Source organism: Macrobrachium nipponense, chromosome 18 (genome assembly GCF_015104395.2).
Source record: "Macrobrachium nipponense isolate FS-2020 chromosome 18, ASM1510439v2, whole genome shotgun sequence".
NCBI lineage: Eukaryota > Metazoa > Arthropoda > Malacostraca > Decapoda > Palaemonidae > Macrobrachium > Macrobrachium nipponense.
The window spans coordinates 18968885-18990132 of NC_087211.1; the positions used below are offsets into that span (position 1 = coordinate 18968885).

Below are 21248 nucleotides of genomic sequence, written 5' to 3' on the forward strand. Positions count from 1 at the left end.
CTTTCCCATTCAAGTAGAAATTTGGTATCCTTAGGTGATGGTCTTAATTCACACTAGTAGACTTTTGGGAAATTTAAATTATGTAAATATAAACCATGTCAGTGTTCTCCTTCCCTTTGGTTAAGTAAGATACTCCTGTTTTCCAACTACGCATCATACCGAGTTGGACGGGAGAGACAGATTACAGCCCTAATGAAGGGGAATAGTGAAGATTCCCCTTTATAATACTTGGCTAAAGAACAGAAGTATCTTGCCTGGTCACAAGTAGAAAGGAAGGAAAATACTGACATACTTGCAGTGGTTTATATTTCACTTAGGATGAGACAATCACTCAATTTTTGCACAGTGAATATAATTGCATTTTGACTAAAGCCAAAAGCAATGCAAGGCAATGGTTTGTTATAAGTAGTACAACAGGTAAGTAGGTAACAAAGTCAAATTATAAGTTGATAATTTTTTATTTATTTGCACTACTGGGGTTGCTTTATATATACAAAAGGTTAATGATTTGTCCGTACTAAGCACAAATGTCTTGAAGTTAAACAGGTGTAGCAGGTGGAACTGCATTTTCCCATGAATAACCTAACTAGGGAAATAATTACCAGGGTCTTCAGTACAGGCCAGGTTGATAGATGGATTATTCTTAGAATGTAGTGCTTGTATAACAAACAAGAGAAGCAACAGTAAGTGAGGTACAGGACAACTGGTAATCATAATGATCAAGTAGGATAAATGATATTAGAAGGTGGATGATCACCTATGATAGTCACTATACCTTTTCCAAGACCTCGCTTCTTTCACAAAGCACTCTTAAGCCAAAGGATTATCATTTATTAATATCATTTAGGTGTATCCATAGGGAAAGACAGGCCTACAGACATAAACTTAACACCAATTAGTATCCTCCTCAGTAGTGTGATACTAACTACTCTGTACAATATTTTATCATTCAACCTCGTGAACATCATTCAGCTATTCACACAAGCACAACCTTGCATACAAAACATGCACGCACTCACATACACCAAGAAATATGAGAGCTGTGGGTGGAGGTGGGTAACAAGTGGTGGCCTTTGTCAACACCTAATGGGATGATTTGGAAACACTGTATATTTCTAAAACCTACAAGAAATACACAGGGTGTTATCCATCCTGTCTTGAGCACTAAGGTAAGAATTGGACAGGTATTTGTTATGCCTGCCATCCAGTGGCCAGTTCCACACCCATAGCATGAACCTTTCCTATATTATAATTAATGTATTTGAAGAGATTTTCAATACACCTGCATGCACCCTCAAATTCAGAAATGATAAAGGTTCTCCGGTAATAAGAAGAAAAAAAAAATTAAGAGTCCAACAAACATTCAACCAACCCTGGGTAAATGGAACACCTATAGGGCAGTGCCTACACTTAGCACTCCTTTTCTTTTTCTTTTGTACATATTGTTACTAAATATACTAAAAGAATTCTACTATAGTCTAGAGTGACTTAGCCAACATTTCAAGTTTCACTAAACGATATGTTCCAGTAGCTCAGGGCAGGCTGCACATGCATCTACAGGTGAGGTGGCCTCCAGACATAGCATATAAAAACAGAAAACCTAACAGTGGCCAGCACATGAGCTTTCAACAAACAAAACCTGGAATGTACAAAGGAAGTTGGTTTGAAGCCAGCTTAATCCCATCTTGTGTCATGAATGATTATTTTATATTTATAAGCACAGAAGTCAGGTTAAAATATTAATCAGCATAGGGCTGAATTCAAACCACATCACATTGCCTACAACAACAATTACATTACTTTCATGTATAACTGAAAGACAAAATATTCACTTCTTCCAAAACACAACACACTATAGATAATACCACTCTTGCTACCATTTCCCTAATTTCCCAAAGATGACAAATATAAAATTAGTTCATAATAGACAGAGTAATATTACCTGGTGAGCACCAGTGGTCACGTGGGCCACCCCTTCCTTTGTCTCTTCTGAAGATCCCTATTTAGTCCATCAAATGATCCGTTGTCAAGAATTGAAACTCCACAGCTAATTATAATATCCTAATGAAAAAATTTAAATAGGTCTTTATCATTTAAAAATACATTTGTTGTGTTTCACAGTTTCCAAGACAACTACTGTTTTGGAAGTAAAAAAAAATAAAGGGTGTAATTTTGATTCAAATGTGTAGTTCATGTTTACAATCATTATTAAATCACCATCATTACATGGCACAAAAATGCAGAGGACTTTCTGTATCAAAATAATGAAGCACAGTTGTGCTAGCAATGGGAGTAATGTTGAACGAGTAGTAGTTATAATTCAGCATTACTGAAAATAAAAGAAAAAAGATATAACTACTATATTGCTCTAAAGATTTGAGGTTTACTGTAACTATGAGATATTATCATCTCCTAAATATCAAAGAGAAAACGTTTGTGAGTGAAATACTATCATGTCATCCACTGTAGGACTACAGCTACCCTTATGTAAATTAGACATTTATAAAATTTACTAGTTTTATATATATATTTATATATATAGACCGGTATATGTAAGCTACAATTAAAATTAAATCCAAATAATTTATGAACAATTTCAACACAATGATCATGCAAGATGTTATTAAAAAATAATATACAAGTTTATGCAATCATTTTCATGAACAAATCTTAACTTTTCAAAAAGTACTCTTACAAGTTTAAGGGTACTTTCAGTAAGAGACATGCTATACAGGATTTGTTGGACTCATTAAGCGTTTCCATGATGGGGGGGACGTGTGAGATGGTGAAACACTGGATCTTTACAAGCTACCAGGAGGGCTCGGGAAAAGTCTCTACCAAACTGATGTTCAATACAGGTGTTTAAATGTAATGCTCTTAATTTCTCAATGAGTTAGTGGTGGGGTCCCGTTAACTAATCCTCCTGGATTTGCTATGGACTTTGGAGTTCAAGAATGATTATAACAAAATAGAACCAAAAATTTTCTTTTAAAAGAAAGAACCCCCTGCTACTGTCAGCATTGCAAAAATGATAGCAAGCCGAGCCATCCATATGCCTGCGAGCCGAGTGTCACCTCTGCAAGCTGAGTGGTGGACGGACTTGAGCCATTCCAGTAAGAGGCACAACTCTGGGCCATTCACCACCAGATTTAAGATTGAACTCTCATATCCTTCAAGTTTATTTTGTTAATTTCCTTAGAAGGAATTAATGTGAAGAGTACAATTAACAATAAATAACCAGTCTTACAAAATACTTCACTGAAATTAATATACAAGCCTGGAGTTTTGTCCCTTACTGGTCGTTCTCATCCATCTCAAAACGTTACTTTTAAATGTTACTGATGTGTGGAGAGAGAGAGAGAGATAGAGATGAGACTCTGCAAATTCATTGGCAGAGTTTGGGACGCCATATTCTGCCTAAATATGAAATGGTGTGTAATGGATTATAAAGGCTGAAAACAATGAAATCATTTCACCATACACTTCATCTGACAAAACAAGTTTGGTCTGTACATTAATACAAACTTGACAACTGTACATTTGTAGGTTGCTTGCTTATGAGACCCTTGGAAGAACTGGTATGCTAAAAAGGATTAAAATGAAAAAAAAAGGTTTCTTTTTATCACATGAAAAATTGTAGTTATTACTATATAACCTTGCTAACACATGCCAAACATACAGATCTCCTTGCACATCTTTCCACAATATTAGTAAATGAGGTTTTGCTATCTCTTTCATTGAGAATCAACTGCTATATCAATATCTGATATGATTCATTTTCCCTTAGCAGCCACAAGCTAAGCTTCCCTCTAAATGAAAGCTCTTGCAACATATTTTCTGTCGATTAACTTTAGTTCATGTGAAAAAGCATAAAATTTTTAGGGAAAATATTGACCTAAGCAGAGCAAGTCTTGACTGATGAGCTCCTGCAGCAATTAACACAGATCAGGGTAATAGTCAATTTGCAAACTATTTTGAGTCACAGAGTGGTTACATTTAAAGACAAGTCCTCTCAGATGTTGATGAGACATGAAGCAGGAAAATATCTACAGCTTACAGTACCTAAATTGCATATTTTGTCTATATCATCACGGTTTGAATGGTGAGTTTCAAACTCTGGATGCATGCATTCACACACTCACTCTTACAACACAAAATGGACACAGAAGATGGTGTGGACTACACAGAATGATGTGCCTCTGCCAAGAAGCACAAGAGATAGTTATCAGAAATGTTATGTAACAGCACAAATTCAGCTACTGTACAGTAACGTGAAGTATGGACCTGCTATGCCCAGTCTTATCACCAGTCACAATTTTATGCATGTGACAGTTACCCCTAACAGGTGATGCACACGCACCTGCACAATGATACCCTTAAAAGTGACCTTCTGAGGAACACTGTTCCATATTTTTCACTGCTCAAAATTCCTTATTTCCTTCTTAGTACCAGTACATGATCACTTTTCAACCACTAAATCAATCTCTTGCTTGACACCAGTGTCCTGCTGGTAGCTTGAGTGAGTGGTGTGCAACAGAGGAAAAGGCTGGGGTGGTTGAGGGGGCAGGTATGGGGCGGAGGGACTGCTAAGAAGATTCAGGGCAGCCTATCTATGATTGGGACGATGTTGGTCCTGGTCCCCATCAGCAGCAGCATTGGTAGCTGCAGCAGGTGGAGCATGAGAATGGGTAGTAGTTGCTCCTCGTGCTCCAGCCCCAGCACCCCCCGGCGTATTGTGCCCCATTTCATAGTCCATTACTTCCTTATAAATGAGTTCTTTCCATTGATCTACTGTGTGCTCACGGTCATCTACACTGTGGTCATACGGCCCCGGCGCAGGCTGAAATATTTTAAATAAATAAATCTACAAGAAAGTGTATATAAATCTTTACATTACACATAAAGGTGTACTGTTTTGTTTCAAACTGAAACAAAAGGTATTTTGTTTTGTTTTAAACTGAAACAAAAAGAAAACTACCTTTTATTTCAACTGAAATAAAAAAAACTTGTTTTGTTTCAAACTGAAACAAAGGCACTTTTTTTTTTTTTCAAACAAACAAAGGCACTTAAAAAATTTGTTTCATACTGAAACAAAAGGCACTTTGTCTTGTTTAAAACTGAAACACAAGGCACTTTGTTTTGTTTCAAACTCAAACAAAAGGCACTTGTTTTGTTTTATACTGAAAAAAAAGGTACTTGTTTTGTTTCAAACAAACAAAATGTACTCTGTCTTTTTGTTTAAACTGAAACAAAACAAAATATTACTTATTTTGAGTAAAGTGAAAAGATGACCAACTCAACATTAACCATTTCAGTTTTAGAGTACCCAGTCTTTAAAAAAGAAGTAACCAATTACAAAGGTAAATAAAATTGGAGTAATAGCACATGTTTGAAGACCATTACAAGATTAGAAACTGACCATTACCTTAAGAATTAAAATACTCTACTCAAATTCATTAAAAAGAACTGATGATGCTTGTCTGAAAGTATCTAGTAATGAGTGAATAAAACACAAATTTCCAGTACTAATGATGAAGCCAAAATCACAAACAATCATAATGACAACATTAAAGAAATAAATAATTTCTGTTTTTTAATCTATCAATTGAGAAACCACCCTTTTTATGCTTGAACTGAAAGGCCATTATGAGCATGCTCTTATACATTTAACAATTAACAAAAGATATTTTCAAAAATTGAACATAGAAATTTTTGGTATTAAAAAATACATAAAAATATATCCAGGGATTTTTCTGCATGCTGCAAGGGATGACTGTTGCTTTAATCTTTATTGCTAAGTTTTGATGGAATTTAAAATGCATTCTGTTTCAAGTAAACACTGTAAAGATTTTGGGATTGACACATTTGTTTGCTTATGAATGTAAATACTTTACTATTTTCTAAATACTTTTTAAAATTTTCTTTTAATGTAATATATACATATAAAAAATAAAAGGTCATATTATTGGAATACAACTAACAATTTTAAAAAGTGTCTATTTTATAAGGTACCTCCTTCAAAACATCTTTCTTAGTAAAACCTCACAAATACCAAGTACAGCACAATTAATAGTACTTACAGCATTAACTTCAGTTTCATCATACCAAACATTAATATACGGATGCATTAAAGCGTCATCCACACTTATCCTTCGCTCTGGATCAATCACTAACATCCTAGATAACAGGTCTCGAGCTTGACTCGCTGAAAGAAACGGTACAAAAAAATTGTCTGTAATTTAAATTTTAACAAAATTTACTTTTAACAATATCCAATGCATGTTAACCTCTTAAAAAAAATGTATTTTGAAAAAGGCTATATTCAACAAAAGCTGGCAATGTAATAAGGCTAAATATATATTGTTAACAAATGAAAAAGCATGCCAATTACAAAAAATGCTAGTGGTGATTAAATATCTCTCAAAAATTACTAAAACTGTCATAATAAATACACCAAAAATTTCGGTACTTCGGTAAGTAAAACTATAATTAGTATAAACTCCTTTTACTTACCTTGTTAGACTGGATGATACTATTAATCAGTTAGAGGCTGTCTACAACACAACCCGCATTTTAAGGGAATGTGTAACATCATACAAAACGTTGCTTTATGAATACAAAACCCAAGTTCAATTTTATGTCCTCCATCATATGTAATTCTCTCTATTTCTCCATCATATGTAATTCTCTCTATTTTTGCATTGAAGTGTGAACACTATACATGTGGAGATACAATATTAAAATTAACCAATAATTTACACTCATATCTAATAGTTCACTTATGTGAAAAGAAATTATAGTATTCAACAATATTTATAATTCTATCCATCATTTCTTTGAGTAAAAAGCTAACCAGCAATGATATCTGCATGTGGCAAGAAAGGTTGATTACTCAGAAAAGCTTCAACCCATTACAGTACCTGGTAAAAAGTCAGTCTAAATGCATTTACCCTATATCCTTATCTGCTTTAAATGTTTGTGAATCATATATGATTAGTATTTAGTGTTCTTTAATAAAAGTGTTAGTATATTCTTACTTCTTTCTCCTTTTCATATTTCCTCAGCCACATTTATCTACCTCTTGATGCCTCCTTAACAAACTCCTTAACAAACAATTACAGAATTCTTTCAAACAATATGTAAAAAGATACACCATCAAAACAAAATAACTATCAGAACATAATCTGACAACTTTACTAAAGGAAGGTAAGAAGAGAATGGAAGAAAAAGTCTGAGGCTTTTGTCCTCCAGTGGACTAGCAACGGCTAATGATGATGACATCATCTGGCACCCAGCGCGTACGTAACCCATTCTGGCTTTGTTTCTCACTGAACAAGCATCTCTGCACTCATAGTCTGCATCACTGCACATGTTTGTTGTGTTTTGTGCTAATTTTGCCATAAGAACTCATTGCAAAGTAGCCATCATGGGGCCAAAGAAATACGATAGAATTCAAGAGAGAACTTGCAGAGAAGTATGAAAGTGGTGCACATGTAGTTGATCTCGCTAGCAATGAAACATGAAATCAAGGCAGCTGATGTTGTGAAAGGGGTCACATCATTGTTGAAACACAAGATTGCAACTAGTGGAAGATGCTGAGAGCTTTTGTTGGTGTGGATCAATGAAAAACAGTTAGTGGGAGATAATGTGTCCGAAGCGATCATTTGTAAGAAAGCTGGGATGTTGCATGCTGATTTAAGTAAGAAAATGCCAACAACTAGTGATGCTCTTGGTGATTTCAAGGCCAGCAGAGGTTGGTTTGAAAAATTCAGTAAGCATAGGGATGGCATGGGCAGGCTGCGAGCTCAGATTAACATGCCGCCAAAGAATTCGTTGGTGAATTCAGAGTATCTTGAGGCTGAAGGATTCCTCCCACAATGGGCCTTCAATTGTGATGAGACAGGCCTGTTTTGGAAAAAAAAATGCTAAAACGGACCTACATCACGCAGGAGGAAAGTTCATTGCCAGGGCACAAACCTATGAAGGATAGGCTAACACTCTTGGTCTGTGGGAATGCCCATGGGGATTTCAAAGTGAAGTCATTGCTTGTGTATCACTCTGAAACTCCCCGAGTGTTTAAGAAAAACAATGTCATAGAGAATAAATTGCCTGTGATGTGAAAGGCCAAAATAAAGACATGGATCACGCGACAAATTTTTGTTGAGTGGGTCAATGAAACGTTTGGCCAAAGTGAAAATATACCTGCAAGAAAATCAATTGCCCCTCAAGAGCTCCTGGTAATGGACAATGCTCCTGCACATCCTCCTGGCTTGTGAGACCAGTTGTTGGGTGAATTTAAATGCATCACTGTGAAGTTCTTGCCCCCTAATACCACTCCTCTCATCCACCCCCTGGATTAGCAAATCATCTCCAACTTCATGAAACTTTACACAAAGGCACTGTTCCAAACGTGCTTTGAAGTGACCTCGGACACTGAAATGACCCTAAGAGAATTCTGGAAGGATCACTTCAACATCTTCAACTGTATAAACCTTATAGCCAAGGCTTTGGCAGGGAGTGACTCCCAGGACAATGAACTCTGCTTGGAGAAAATTGTGGCCGGAGTGTTACCTTGGATTTCAAAGGGTTTGAGGCTGGCCCCAATGACCCTACACCTGTTGAGAGTCAATTGTCTCTGGGGTAGTCCATGGGCTTGGATGTGAAAGTTAGGGATGCCCATGGGGAAAAGCTAACCATTAAGGAACTGCAAGACCTTCAGCAGGAACAGCAACGGATAGCAGGTTAGGAATCCCAGGAGGAAAAAGAAGAGAGAGAGGATACTGTGCCTACTTCAGTGATTAAAGAAATGTTTGCTAAGTGGAGTGATATAAAAAATATTGTTGAGACATACCACACTAACAAAGACGTTGTAATCTGTCTCTCTAACATGTTTAATGGCAATGCTTTGAATAATATTAGGCAGATACAGAAGAGACGTCAGAAACAAATGTCTCTGGACAGTTTTGTTATTCAGCGGGGTTCCAGTGACTCAAGCTGGTCCTAGTGCCAAATATGCTAACAAGTCTTCCATAAAAGTAAAAGCGATGTTAAACGTTCATTATTCATTTATATTTATTTCTCATTGTTTTCTGTATGTAAATCTGTGTTTATTTGCTGTAAAATGTATTTTTTGTTAATATTTTGGGGTCTGGGATGCACTAATAGTATTTACATTATTCCTTATGGGAATTATTGCTTCAGTTTTCATACGTTTCGAATATCGTAGGAGGTTCTGGATTGGATTATGTAAGAAAACCGAGGTACCACTGTGTATGTATGTGTATATATAATATTATTATATTTTTCCATAAAAATATACAATTACCCCAACATACTTTACATAAATTTAGCAAATATTTCTATTGAAGTGTTTCTCTTTCATAATTCTACAAAACCAAATACAGTACAGTACTACTAAACAGTGCGTGCAAAAAAAATTGAATTATTGTAAGTTTACATTACCTGTAGGGCCATGTTTATTCATAGTACGTATACTGTATTTATGAAATCCTATTTAATAACTGTTGCTCTGTTACAAAACTAGTCACAGGTTTTTTACGAACTTGGTAAAATTAATTTGAAAATGGGTTTTTATACTCATCTCAACAACGAAATGACACAGGTGTCACCCGCAGGTCCCCCAAGGAAGCTGCACTGCACTCCATGCTTGTTGCTTTCCCAAAACTAGACTATGTAACCTCACCTTTAATCCAATAGTAGCTGTGTTGTCTGGGCCAGTACCTATCAGGGTCCTCCTCACCTTTGAGTCTATTATGATCCGTTGATTCCGCAGGGAAAAGAACATCGGGGAATAAGCGATCAAAAGAATATCCTGGGTAACGGGGACGGTTTTCTACATAATTACGAACAGTTGGTTGTAACCTTGACATAAATTCCTGTGATGGAGTACCCAGTTGTTCTGAAAGACAAGGATTTAAATATGATAAAATGTGATTAAAATTGAGGTTAATTTTATTTCCAGAAAAAATTTAATAAGTTCAATAAATAATTATTTTTCATAACAAATTGCTTTCACTTTATTTTAATTTTGCATTTTTAAGTTTCATTCTTTGTTAATTTGAACTTCAAAATATATTAAGATAAAAACATTTATCTCCATTCCATAAACTAGAAAGCACTGCCTAAATTATAGCTGCTGACTTCATATTTGAAAGGGAGACTAGGTAGAACATTTAATTACAAAATAAATAGCACTGGCACTTCAGGAAAAAAGAGGTATCTATGTTCTGTAAGCTATTGCCAGTCTAATGTAAATTTCAATATGGGACAAGAGTTTGTACAGTACGTAGTTAGTACGTAATGGCTAATGCTAGGCTATTTTACATTTTCTCATGCAAACTTATTTTTTTACTGTCTCCTTATCAAATAAAATTTATTGTATACATACCTATAATTTTATTCCACTGGTCAATGTGATCAGTACCAGGAAATAATACACCACCTCTGATCATTTCCCCCATAATGCAGCCAACTGACCATATGTCCACGTTTTCTGTGTAACCCATGCCTAAAATTACCTGGAAAACAAGTTAATTCCTTTTACAAAAAGAGAGTCAACTATAACTTTACTACTACATAGTTTCTTTGGACTGTTATTTAAAAATAAATTTAATGACACAATCACATCCAAAGAAAACTCATAATCGCATGAGTCAATAAATAGGGAAAAGAAATCCACAGTAGTATGCCTGTTTAATTATGTTATTTAAAATATATACAGCAGAAAGCTTTCGACTGACAAAGAGGACTGTGCAGGTCATTGAAAGCTTTCTGCTATATATATTTTAAATAACAAAATCAAAGAGGCATACTACTGTGGATTTCTTTTCCCACTGAATCACATTACTATTGTGATTCATCTTCCCTGAAGATTTCTTCTCAAATGAGATAAAAATTAAAAAATTGGAGAATGGTAAGATTATGTTGAACAAAAAGGCGAGAAGAAACCTATGTGACTATAAAAAGTAAAATGAAGAAAGCAAAAATTTGAACATTTTTAACTCTCAAAAGCCTGGCCCAAAAGGTTATTATTTAATATCAACATTTAAATCTCAATTAAGCAAGCTTACTAGTGGATAAATGATGATTCTGGCATAATTTCTTAAATTTAACCCTGCCACAACTTGAATGCTATACTAAAGCTAGTTTACACTATATAAACCTGTGCCAAATAATATATCGCTCCATCACTGCAGATTATGACGTTTCTAAATATTCCCTAACTTTTAAAGATAGCCTTTCATTTTGTAATTTTAATTGAGCCATGTTATTTCATATACTGTATGCAATTATGAATTTTGTTGAAACTCCTACCATTCCAAATAACATACAAGACATTTTAACCATTTTCTGTACCACATATTTGTGAGAGAGGAATCAGATATATTAGGAGGAGGGGGAGAAACACTGGAAGAAGGAATAGGTAGAAACAAAATTATCATTATTTTCTCATCAAAACAATCCTTACCCTCTTCACAATAGGAAGAAAAATCAGACTTATTACATTTGATTTACCCAACATTCACTTCCATAAAACCCAATGCTTGCTGTACAAAACATACATAAATATTCCAACACCACCTGGTGGAAAACAGGTGATTACAGATTGTCCATATGGGTCAGCCAAGCATTATTAATTTTATTCTGAAAGCCAACTGCTCCTAATGGCATAAAGAAGTAAATTATTGCAACTTTACCAGTTAGTAATATTTATTCAAAATAATACTTTTACTGTATAACATTAATTCAAAATTGTCAGGTATAGTTAATCCTGACCAAATCAAGATTGGGTCATTATTTATAAACTAACTCTTCATACTTGCACAAATAATTTGTAGTGTTTTGTGAATCTTAACAGAATGTTCCCATGAAAATTAATTTGAAATAAGAGAGTAAGAAAAGGTCTCGGCACAGAAACTTTAGAAAAATTTATCACTATATTTAGAACACATTACACATTTGTGATAAGCACTGGAATAATAGGATTTCTGTTGTTTCTTTTCAGTCATCCTAAGATTAGGCTATTACATTGAATTCCAGGGCCTCTACTATAGCAGACAAGATAGCTATTTTTTGTCACCAACAATTAAATCCTCTCTCTATGACTATTATTCAATTCTTTCTCAAACTATATGTCAATTTACCTTCTAAAGTGAAAATGTTTACTATTGTACTGTATTCTAACTACCATCAAGTACAATATGAATCTCTATATGTACAGTAAAAATATAAAATTCTACATTTTATGTCATGTTTACAGTAATTTGCTTTTTAAATAAACTGTTCCCATACACTGCTTTATCCTAGAGCATAACAAGTTAACCTTCATACAAACTTCCAGCAAGATGGGGTACAGCATTCACTGTGTCTTGTGAAGTAGTGTACTGAGGGATTTTTTGGCACCTCTCCATGCCCCATTAAGGGCACCAGTTACAATCAGTTAAGATATGCCAACATAATAATTACCAATTTTCACTGACTCCAGAAGTGCTTTGGAAACCCTTCAAAATTACAACTCTAAAAGAAATCCTTTCCAACAATTTTCATTCTACAAATTATATGAGGTGGTATAAATGTCAAAATTAGAGAAAGTGCCGATTATCCTGAATCAGCAATTACTATGACTGGATCAAATATGGTTGTTCCTGTCTGATTTGTTACCACCATCTATAAAACCCATCATCTTTAGTGAATGGCAGGCATTGTGGAATAGTGAATCTGACAAATGAAAACATTTAATCAACATTTGGACTGTTATACTCTTCATTCCAAAAAAAACACCACACTGGAGTACCAGGAATAATATCATCCCATGTTCCAACTGGTCACACATTCATCTGAACCAATGAAAAACCCACATGACTCAAACCTTGCATGCAGAGAATGAAGAATGACACTTACAGTCCAGCTTTCAGCCAACAATGTATAACAAGTATCAGAAATAAATCCATAAAATAAATTGTCAGATTCATCAAAATTTACGGTTTGTGCAATTATGAAATTCATGATGAACTGTAAAATATTAAATTAGATTAATACATATATTCATTATGATGGGTAGCCTTATGAGAATTTAGTTTAACTCAGTGACCTGGTTAAACTGTTTATTAATGATAAGGATGTAGGGTTTTTTGTCTCCTATATTTCATCTACTTTTTATGGTCTCTTCTCACCTGGCTGTCCTAATTCCTTAACTTTTCTTTGCCCTAATTTTCATGTCTCATATACAAAACAAGACTCATATACAAATAAATCCTATGATCTCAGAAAATTGGCTAACCCTTTAACGCCGACTGGACTCATTAAACGTTGAAGAAAAAAAGTTTTTAAAAAAATTTGCGGAAAAATAGTTATAGGCCTACTAGGCGAAAACTTTTGGAGATGCTGGGAGCTCACGGATCAAGGCGTTGTTTTGTTTACAATCGTTACCCAGGCGCGCAAGCGCAAATTTCTTTCTTCTCGCACTAAAAAGCATCAGCGACACATCTCAGAAATTATTTCGTCACTTTGACATAATTTTTGCACCATTTTATATTAGCCGGTACATAAAGTTTTATATATGAAAATGTGCGCAATTTCATGTAGAATACAACAATAAACAACCCATTCTTGTAGCTTTTATCCGTTTTGAAATATTTTCATATAAATAACGATAAGTGCCAAAATTTCAACCTTCGGTCAACTTTGACACTACCAAAATTGTAAAAAAAACGCAATTGTAAGCTAAAACATTCTAGTAATATTTAATCATTTACCTTTATTTTGCAATAAATTGGAAGTCTCTAGCCCAATATTTCGATTTATGGTGCATTTATGAAATAAACTTTTTCCTTACGTCCGCGTGGTAACTCTTCCGAAAAAATCATAAATTTTTTCATCCAATTGTTGTAATGTTTGCACCATTTTAAATTAGCCATTAAATAAAGTTTTATATATGAAAATGTGTGCAATTTCATGTAGAATACAATAAAAAAACATCCCATGGTTGTAGCTTTTATCAGTTTTGAAATATTTTCATATAAATAACGATAAATAGAAAAAATTCGTCCTTCGGTCAAATTTAACTTGACCGAAATGGTCGAAAACTGCAATTGTAAGCTACAACACTTACAGTCTAGTAATATTCAATCAATTACCTTCATTTTGCAACAAACGGGAAGTCTCTAGCACAATATTTCGATTTATGGTGAATTTTTGAAAACTGCTTTTTTTTACGTCTGCGCGTTACGAATTTATACATCATTTTGTGATATTTTCTCTGTGTTGCCTTGATCGTTTTACAATGTGTTATATACCAAAATGATCGCAATTTAGTACAATACAACGAAAAAAATTAACTCGTTAGCTTTAACCGTTTTGCTCACAGCGCGATTTGTATACAATTACATATGAAATTTTTTTCCGCGCTGTCATATATCCCAATATTTACATATGATAATGATATTTTTTTTAATTTCTGATGGTTGCATACCAAACTTCAGGTAATGAAAAAAAATGACCCAAAAATGAACTCTTAATCTTGAAAACTAAGCGTGCTGTGATTTTTGGAAAAAAAATTCTGCTTCGGCGCTCACTCGCGAACGCCGCCAGCATACGGGAGACGATTTTTAAAATACCGCTTCGGCGTTTGAGGGCTAATATACTTGATTAAAAATAATGGATACTGGATATAATACAAGGGAGATTAAAAGAAAATACTGTAGTACGTATTGTGTTTACATGTAAATTTCCTGTCTGCAACCTTTGTCAAAATATAACAGACTTAATATAGACACAAGTGAACTCAAAAGCTCAGTTTTTCCAGATAATTAAATTATAATTAGTTTATGCACTGAAAATCACAAATTCAAAGAAAAATACAAAATGCCTGATATAATTTAAGTAGGAAACAATTCATCACCTAATTACAGTATAAGACTTACCTCAGGAGCTCTGTAATATCTGGTTACAACATAGGGTGTCATCATAAAAGTAGTTCCTGCAGTTCGTGCAAGACCAAAATCTAAAATCTTGAGGGTACAATCTGATTTAACCACAATATTGCTAGGCTTGAGGTCCTGCAATAGATAATATAAATTACATGACATGAAAGTCTAAAATGGAGAGACAAAGCACAAAGGATACATCACAATCACAGATCAATGAGATGTTATATGTTAACAGAGTATGACTTAAACATTAGGGAGTGCATAGAGCACCCAATGGCCCTGGTATAAAAACTGCTAATTTCTAATGGGAAGGAAGGCAATATACATAACTTAAAATTTATGAGTTTAATCTAGAGTGAGAGCACTTCACACACAAGCTTAGCTATGCACTACTCATTAAAATTTTTATTATAAATTCAATATAAGGGTAGAGAGACTACAAGGTCATAATAACACTTACCCTATGTATAATACCAGCAGAATGAAGATGTTTGATGCCACATAACATTTGATACAGTAAATAAGACATACGCTCATGATCCAAGTCCATCTGAATAACTTGACATAAATTTGCATCCATCAATTCCATGACTAGGTATACATCTTGGAACTCCTCCAGAGACTTCTGTGGTGTAAATGCATTTAAAAGCCCAATAATCTGAAAAACATAATGCAATGAGAAGTATTGTTTATTAGCAAAAGGAGTCTTTACAATCTCAGTTAATTTATTAAATCCAAAGTTTTTCCCGTTTATTAGATGATGTTAAATTCTGCATGAGGTGAAGCTACAAAAGAGCCTGGATCAGATGCATATTTTTTTTATTGTGCTTAGATATAAGCTTCCCTCCTTATGAAGACACTGGGACAATGAAGAATATTTCAGAAATATAATATTCTGAAATGCTTACTACAGATGAATTAAAGTAACTTTGGTTTTAGAGCAATATAGAAAATGATGAAACATTTTGGTTTTGATACTTCTGCATTAAGCAAGTCTAAGCATCTTGTAAATATGACAAGTGTGTTTTAGGAAATGATGAAAATAATAGGAAAAATTTTGTTCTTTATGCAATAGGCTAAGCTTTGGGTATTTTAATAATATGCACTACAGTATTTAAAATTTAACATGATTGAAAATTGCTTCATTGGCAGTTGCAAATTTTTATGATTTTTTACAGTATGGACCAAAGCATTCTACAGATCATATTACATCACATTTGGAACAAACTGTTCACGACTCTGCCTCACAGGGTTTGTTTTGGCACCACAATGTAATGCATATTTCTGAATAACATGGCCTTTGCCATCATATTGCAAATCAGAAATGTTAGTATAAAACCTCAGAGGTTTATGAGGTCTATGACATACTACTGCTGTGCATGCCAATTCCTGACGAGGTGCCCATTTGGTCCTTTAAAAAACAAATAAATTATTTCTTGCTTGCGCATCACACGCACACATATACACACACACAAAAGCTTCCACAATATCTATTTCTAGCTATTTCATCTATTGCTAGATATTCCTATAACTAAAAGGCTTAAAAGGTTACTAGGAGGCAGAGTTTTCTAACTTTCAATTCTTCCTTAATTGCTTTTTATATTTTGAAAATTCTTAAACACAGCACCCTTGATAATAGTTACACCAAGATGTTTTTCATTTGACCAGAATTATCCCGGAAGATAATTTACAGTTACCTGATAAATATAAAATCCTAGAACATACTATAAAACTTCAGATTCTCAACACCGGGAATGAAATAACTTTTCTTCTTGACAATAGTGGCAACATAACAACTCTCAGTAGGCCAACATGCAGTTCCAAGATGAAACAATGTCATACCCCATTATACCAGTGTCCCACTATGAGGATGCTGAACTGATCCTAATTTTTTCATATATATATTACTGCCAGTAACTTCATAAATAAAATGAAAAGAACATTACTGTATTATACCTAATATTCTATTAAAAATTATATTATTAAAGAATTAATTTATAAAGAATTTTATGTTCGGAAAGGAAAATTTATCATATTTGTTGATTCATCCAATTGTTTTTCATGCTTTGAAAAAAAGTTTAGTGATTGGTTAAAATATTAAACTCATGTTGAAGTTTTGTTAAATACCAATAATTCTTATGTATGTTAAAAGACATATGACAATATATATATTTTGTAGGACATGAAAATTGTCCTTAATAACAATTCTTAAATGCATATATATAGAACACAAAAATTATAAATTTCAAGGAGGAAAATAATTATTCTGTTTAAAAGCAATCTTCTATAATTGTCAAATTTTAATCCCTGCACACCTTTATCTTATCTTCAGCAGTAGTATTTTAAATGAAACCATTTGCAAAAAAAAAAAAAAAAAAAAAAAAAAAAAAAAAAAAAAAAAAAAAAAAAAAAAAAAAAAAAAAAAAAAAAAAAAAAAGTGAATACGTACATATTTTTACATAAAGTAATTATAGTATACTGAACTGTTCCTTTATTGCATTTGCAATTTTTAAGGATACATTTTATTTAAAGTACCTAAGAGTCACAGTCTTGTTCCTATGTGCCATTCACAACTCGTATGATGAAAGTTATTAAAATTTTACAAAGTAAATGCTACTGGTACATAACAAAATTACAAAAATCATGGCACGCTCTGCAGTGATACTTACATTCTTGTGATTGACCAACTTCATTAGTTTGAACTCCCGGTAGGCTCTCTTGGCATGAGTTACATTTTGAAATGGCCTTGACAGCTTCTTGATGGCTACATTCTGTTGAGTCACAGTATCATAGGCCGCACTGCAATACCATAATAAGGAATAATCTTGTTACAAGACAAAACTTACAAAGAAATTTACACACAAAGATAATCATGAGGTAACAGGTAAAACAACATAAACAGGAAAAGTGGGCTCAATAAAATTAAGTATACTAAGAGGGTGAAGCCCAAAATAGCTAGTTCTAAAATAGTTATTGCACCATAAGTGTCAGATTTTAACACTTTATGTATTATTTTTGTGCATGTGTATATACTACAATACCTGCTTTTTTTTCTTTCTTCTTTCCCCCATCAATTTTGTTTCGATTAACAGTTTTGTTTTTAATCTCTAAAATGTACTTTATTTATGCTGTTAATACTGCACTCATTATTCGTGTGAAGATTTCATTCTTTCACAGTAAGATTATTAACATCAAGTTGTTTTCATCTTTCTACAATCATCTTCTCATTTTTCAATTGATAGTGCTACATAAAAGCTAGTACTATAATAGTTAGTGCAACATAAGACGTAAGTGCTTTAGTAGATTCACTTCATCCGTGCATCTCATGCCCAGCAACGCTCCTTACAACGCTCCTGATTGGCTGTTGATAAGCCAGTCACAAGGCTGGAAACTGTCTCTCTCAAGAGTTCACGTAGGCAGGTTGTAGGTCCCACTTCTCCTCTTTCAAAAGTTATAACTTTAATTGCACCTCAGTTTTACCTGCAGAAAAGGAGCGTTTCCCAATTTCATCACTAAACGTCTTCAAGCCAGTAATTTAAGGATTATAATGATATAAGAATTATGAAGAGAATCATAATATATAATAAAAAGGAATAGTGAGAGGGATATAGGAGGACTGATTCTAGTGAAAGAAAAATCTGAGGGATAAATGAATTCCCTCCAATAAGATATCAATATCTAAGTAACGATTTTTTCATATAGAGATTTCCACTATAGAATATGAAAGGGTGGTGGTGATAATGATAGTGATGATAATGAAGTCTTGATATTCTTTTTCCCCCATAAGACTTCTTCTATTGAGGGCATGATGAGGACGTCATCGAGTGATCACGTAAGCAATACCTGACTATGCGAAGATAAGAGAGAGAGAGAGAGATTAATATTCTTAATTTTTTGCTTGTTAATTAATTTCATATTGATAGCCCTGCCTATAATTTTTTTGGTAGCATTGTCTTCCATGACATTTAAGCTAAGAAACTATGAAACACAGGATGATAAATGATGAATGCACTCCGATCTTATGTAAGGAATGAAAGAATATATTTCATATTAAGAATTTTATGTTTATTTCACTATAAATAATTTAGTATTGAGTTTACTGAAGTACATAATTCTTATATCAGTATAATCCTTAAATCATTGGTTTGACGATATTCAGTGATGAAATTGGGAAACATTCCTTTTCTGCAGGTAAAACAGAGATGTAATGAAAGTTATAACGTTTGAAAAGATGTTGGAACATAGATACTTCCTATGTGAACTCTCGCAAGAGACTGGGAGTTTCCAGCCTTGTGATTGGCTTATCAGCAGCCAATCAGAAGCGTTGTAAGGAACGGCGCTAGGCACGAGATGCCCGGGAGAAGTGAATCTACTATAGTACTAAATTTGCTAGCATTAGTGGAAGCAAAAATTTTAAAAGCTTGATGTTTTATTAACAAAACAAAAACTATGTATTTTTACAATAGGCCAGGGGTACATGTGCCATTCTGCGGCACCACAGAGTGGCACTGGTATGTTGCGGTGACAGTTGCTTCCCATAGGTTTCCATTGTTTATAAGCTGTGCTGGGCATTAGCGACAGCTTGTCACAGACACGTGTGCTTGACATAGCTTATAAACAATGGAAACCTAAGGGAAGCCACATCCGTGCCACACACCACTGTTGCTGATCCCCACCACAGCTTGCAATGGAAACCTATGGAAAGCCACATCTCTGCCACACACCAACACAACTCTGTGGCGCCACAGAGTGGCTCTTTTACTCCTGGCCTAAGAGTATAGTTCTTCCATTATCTGCCCAATTGGAAGTTCCTCCAGTGTTTACAGCAGTTCTTCAAATGCTTGGTTTATTTTATTTTTGGAGTAGGAATGCTAATGCAGCAAGCAATTTTGAATAAAGGCGAGAGTTAGTATCAGTTACATAACTATTTGTTAGACCAATAATTTGAATTTTCCTCCAAACTGCTTGTGAAAGGTGAAAGAAAAATCCTTATATCTCTACCTTTTGAAAAACTAATTTGAAAGCATCCATTGCCGATTTCTCAAAATCTGTAGAAACTGTGCTTGGCTTTAAATCTGGGCAATTCTCTTTCAAAATTCTAAAGGTTTGTTTTATAAGTTTCCTTTGTTTTATTTGTCAGCAAGATGTACTAAACAAATGTAAATGAATATTCACTTTCAATAGTGTGGGTCATATATAGTTGATAAAATGATTGTGGAACCATTTTGAAGGTACCGTCCTACTCCAGTGTGCAGCAGTTGCACATTAGTCTAGCGTGGTTTTACTTTTGAATAATACTATAACTGGTTCACTTAAGGTAGATTCTTGGATGATCCCTATGCCTACGAGACGTTAGTTTGGCGGCCGTTGATTGGCTGGGAGCTGCCTACCTCCTGGTACCAGCCAATCAGCGGCCACCAAACAAACGTCTCGTGAGAATAAGGCTCATCCGAGAATCTACCTTAAGTGAATCAGTTATAGTAGTATTTCAAGGAAATCATTGGCATCATCAAATAGTAAAAAGTTTCCTTTTTGTTTGCTGTAGCAATTATTTTAAAAACTTCAGGTAAATATTTTTAACTATGTTAAAGTTGCCAGCTGTGATAACTGATCTGCTATAAGATATACTAATGAAATTATCTCTTATGTAATCAAAATATAACCAGCTTTATTGTCGCACAAGCTCTTATGGTGCACTAGCTATTTTAGAACTGGCTCTTTAATACATAGTAACTATTTTTGATACTATGAATAGAGTACAGTGATACCATTAAAAATGAAATATAAATGCATAAATTTTGTCAGCAGACCTCTAAGAAGTGTTCTTACTGCTGTTTCCTTGTGGGTTTATGTTCTGCTCCAGATGTAATATAAGAACGAACTTTTCCACTCTACTCCAAATCACTCATCACTCCCTTCAGCTTAACAAACCCAAAAGAGGCCCTAAAATTACTGTCTAGAACTGTAAGTTATTTGAAAAAACACCACAGTACATGAATGGTTTTTTTTTTTTTATTATATGTTATTTTAATTTGTTTAGTAAATGGAACTAATAAAATGAGGACTACCAACCACTGAGTTTATTTGTCTTATTTCAAAATAAACTACAGTATTTCTAGTACTTTTATGTAAATGTTATTCATGTCAATATTACACCGCCAAAGAGCCATTTTGATCTGTATGCCTTCCTTTAAGTTCTGTATTCTCTCTTGCTTTAAGCTTCTGTGAAGTCCCCTAAATAAAATTTTTATTTAATGATAACCAGAGGATCATCATTTGAAATAAGACAAATAAACTAAA

General features: G+C 34.0%; 1 protein-coding gene across 6 annotated transcripts in view; it reads right to left on the reverse strand.

Annotated features, from left to right (window-relative positions):
- Positions 1–439: 439 nt before the first annotated feature.
- LOC135196905 (stress-activated protein kinase JNK-like) overlaps positions 440–21248 on the reverse strand; it is a 395869-nt gene continuing 375060 nt past the window's right edge. For 5 of the 6 annotated variants that reach the window (XM_064223718.1, XM_064223717.1, XM_064223719.1 and 2 more), the window contains 7 exons: positions 17618–17747; positions 15409–15606; positions 14943–15077; positions 10409–10538; positions 9704–9919; positions 6081–6205; positions 440–4840 (listed from right to left, as the gene is read on the reverse strand). In XM_064223718.1, coding sequence (XP_064079788.1) covers positions 4607–4840; positions 6081–6205; positions 9704–9919; positions 10409–10538; positions 14943–15077; positions 15409–15606; positions 17618–17747 — 1168 coding nt within the window. In that variant the 3' untranslated portion in view covers positions 440–4606. The remainder of the gene's footprint in view (positions 4841–6080; positions 6206–9703; positions 9920–10408; positions 10539–14942; positions 15078–15408; positions 15607–17617; positions 17748–21248) is intronic. The other variant, XM_064223721.1, reaches the window with a different exon arrangement.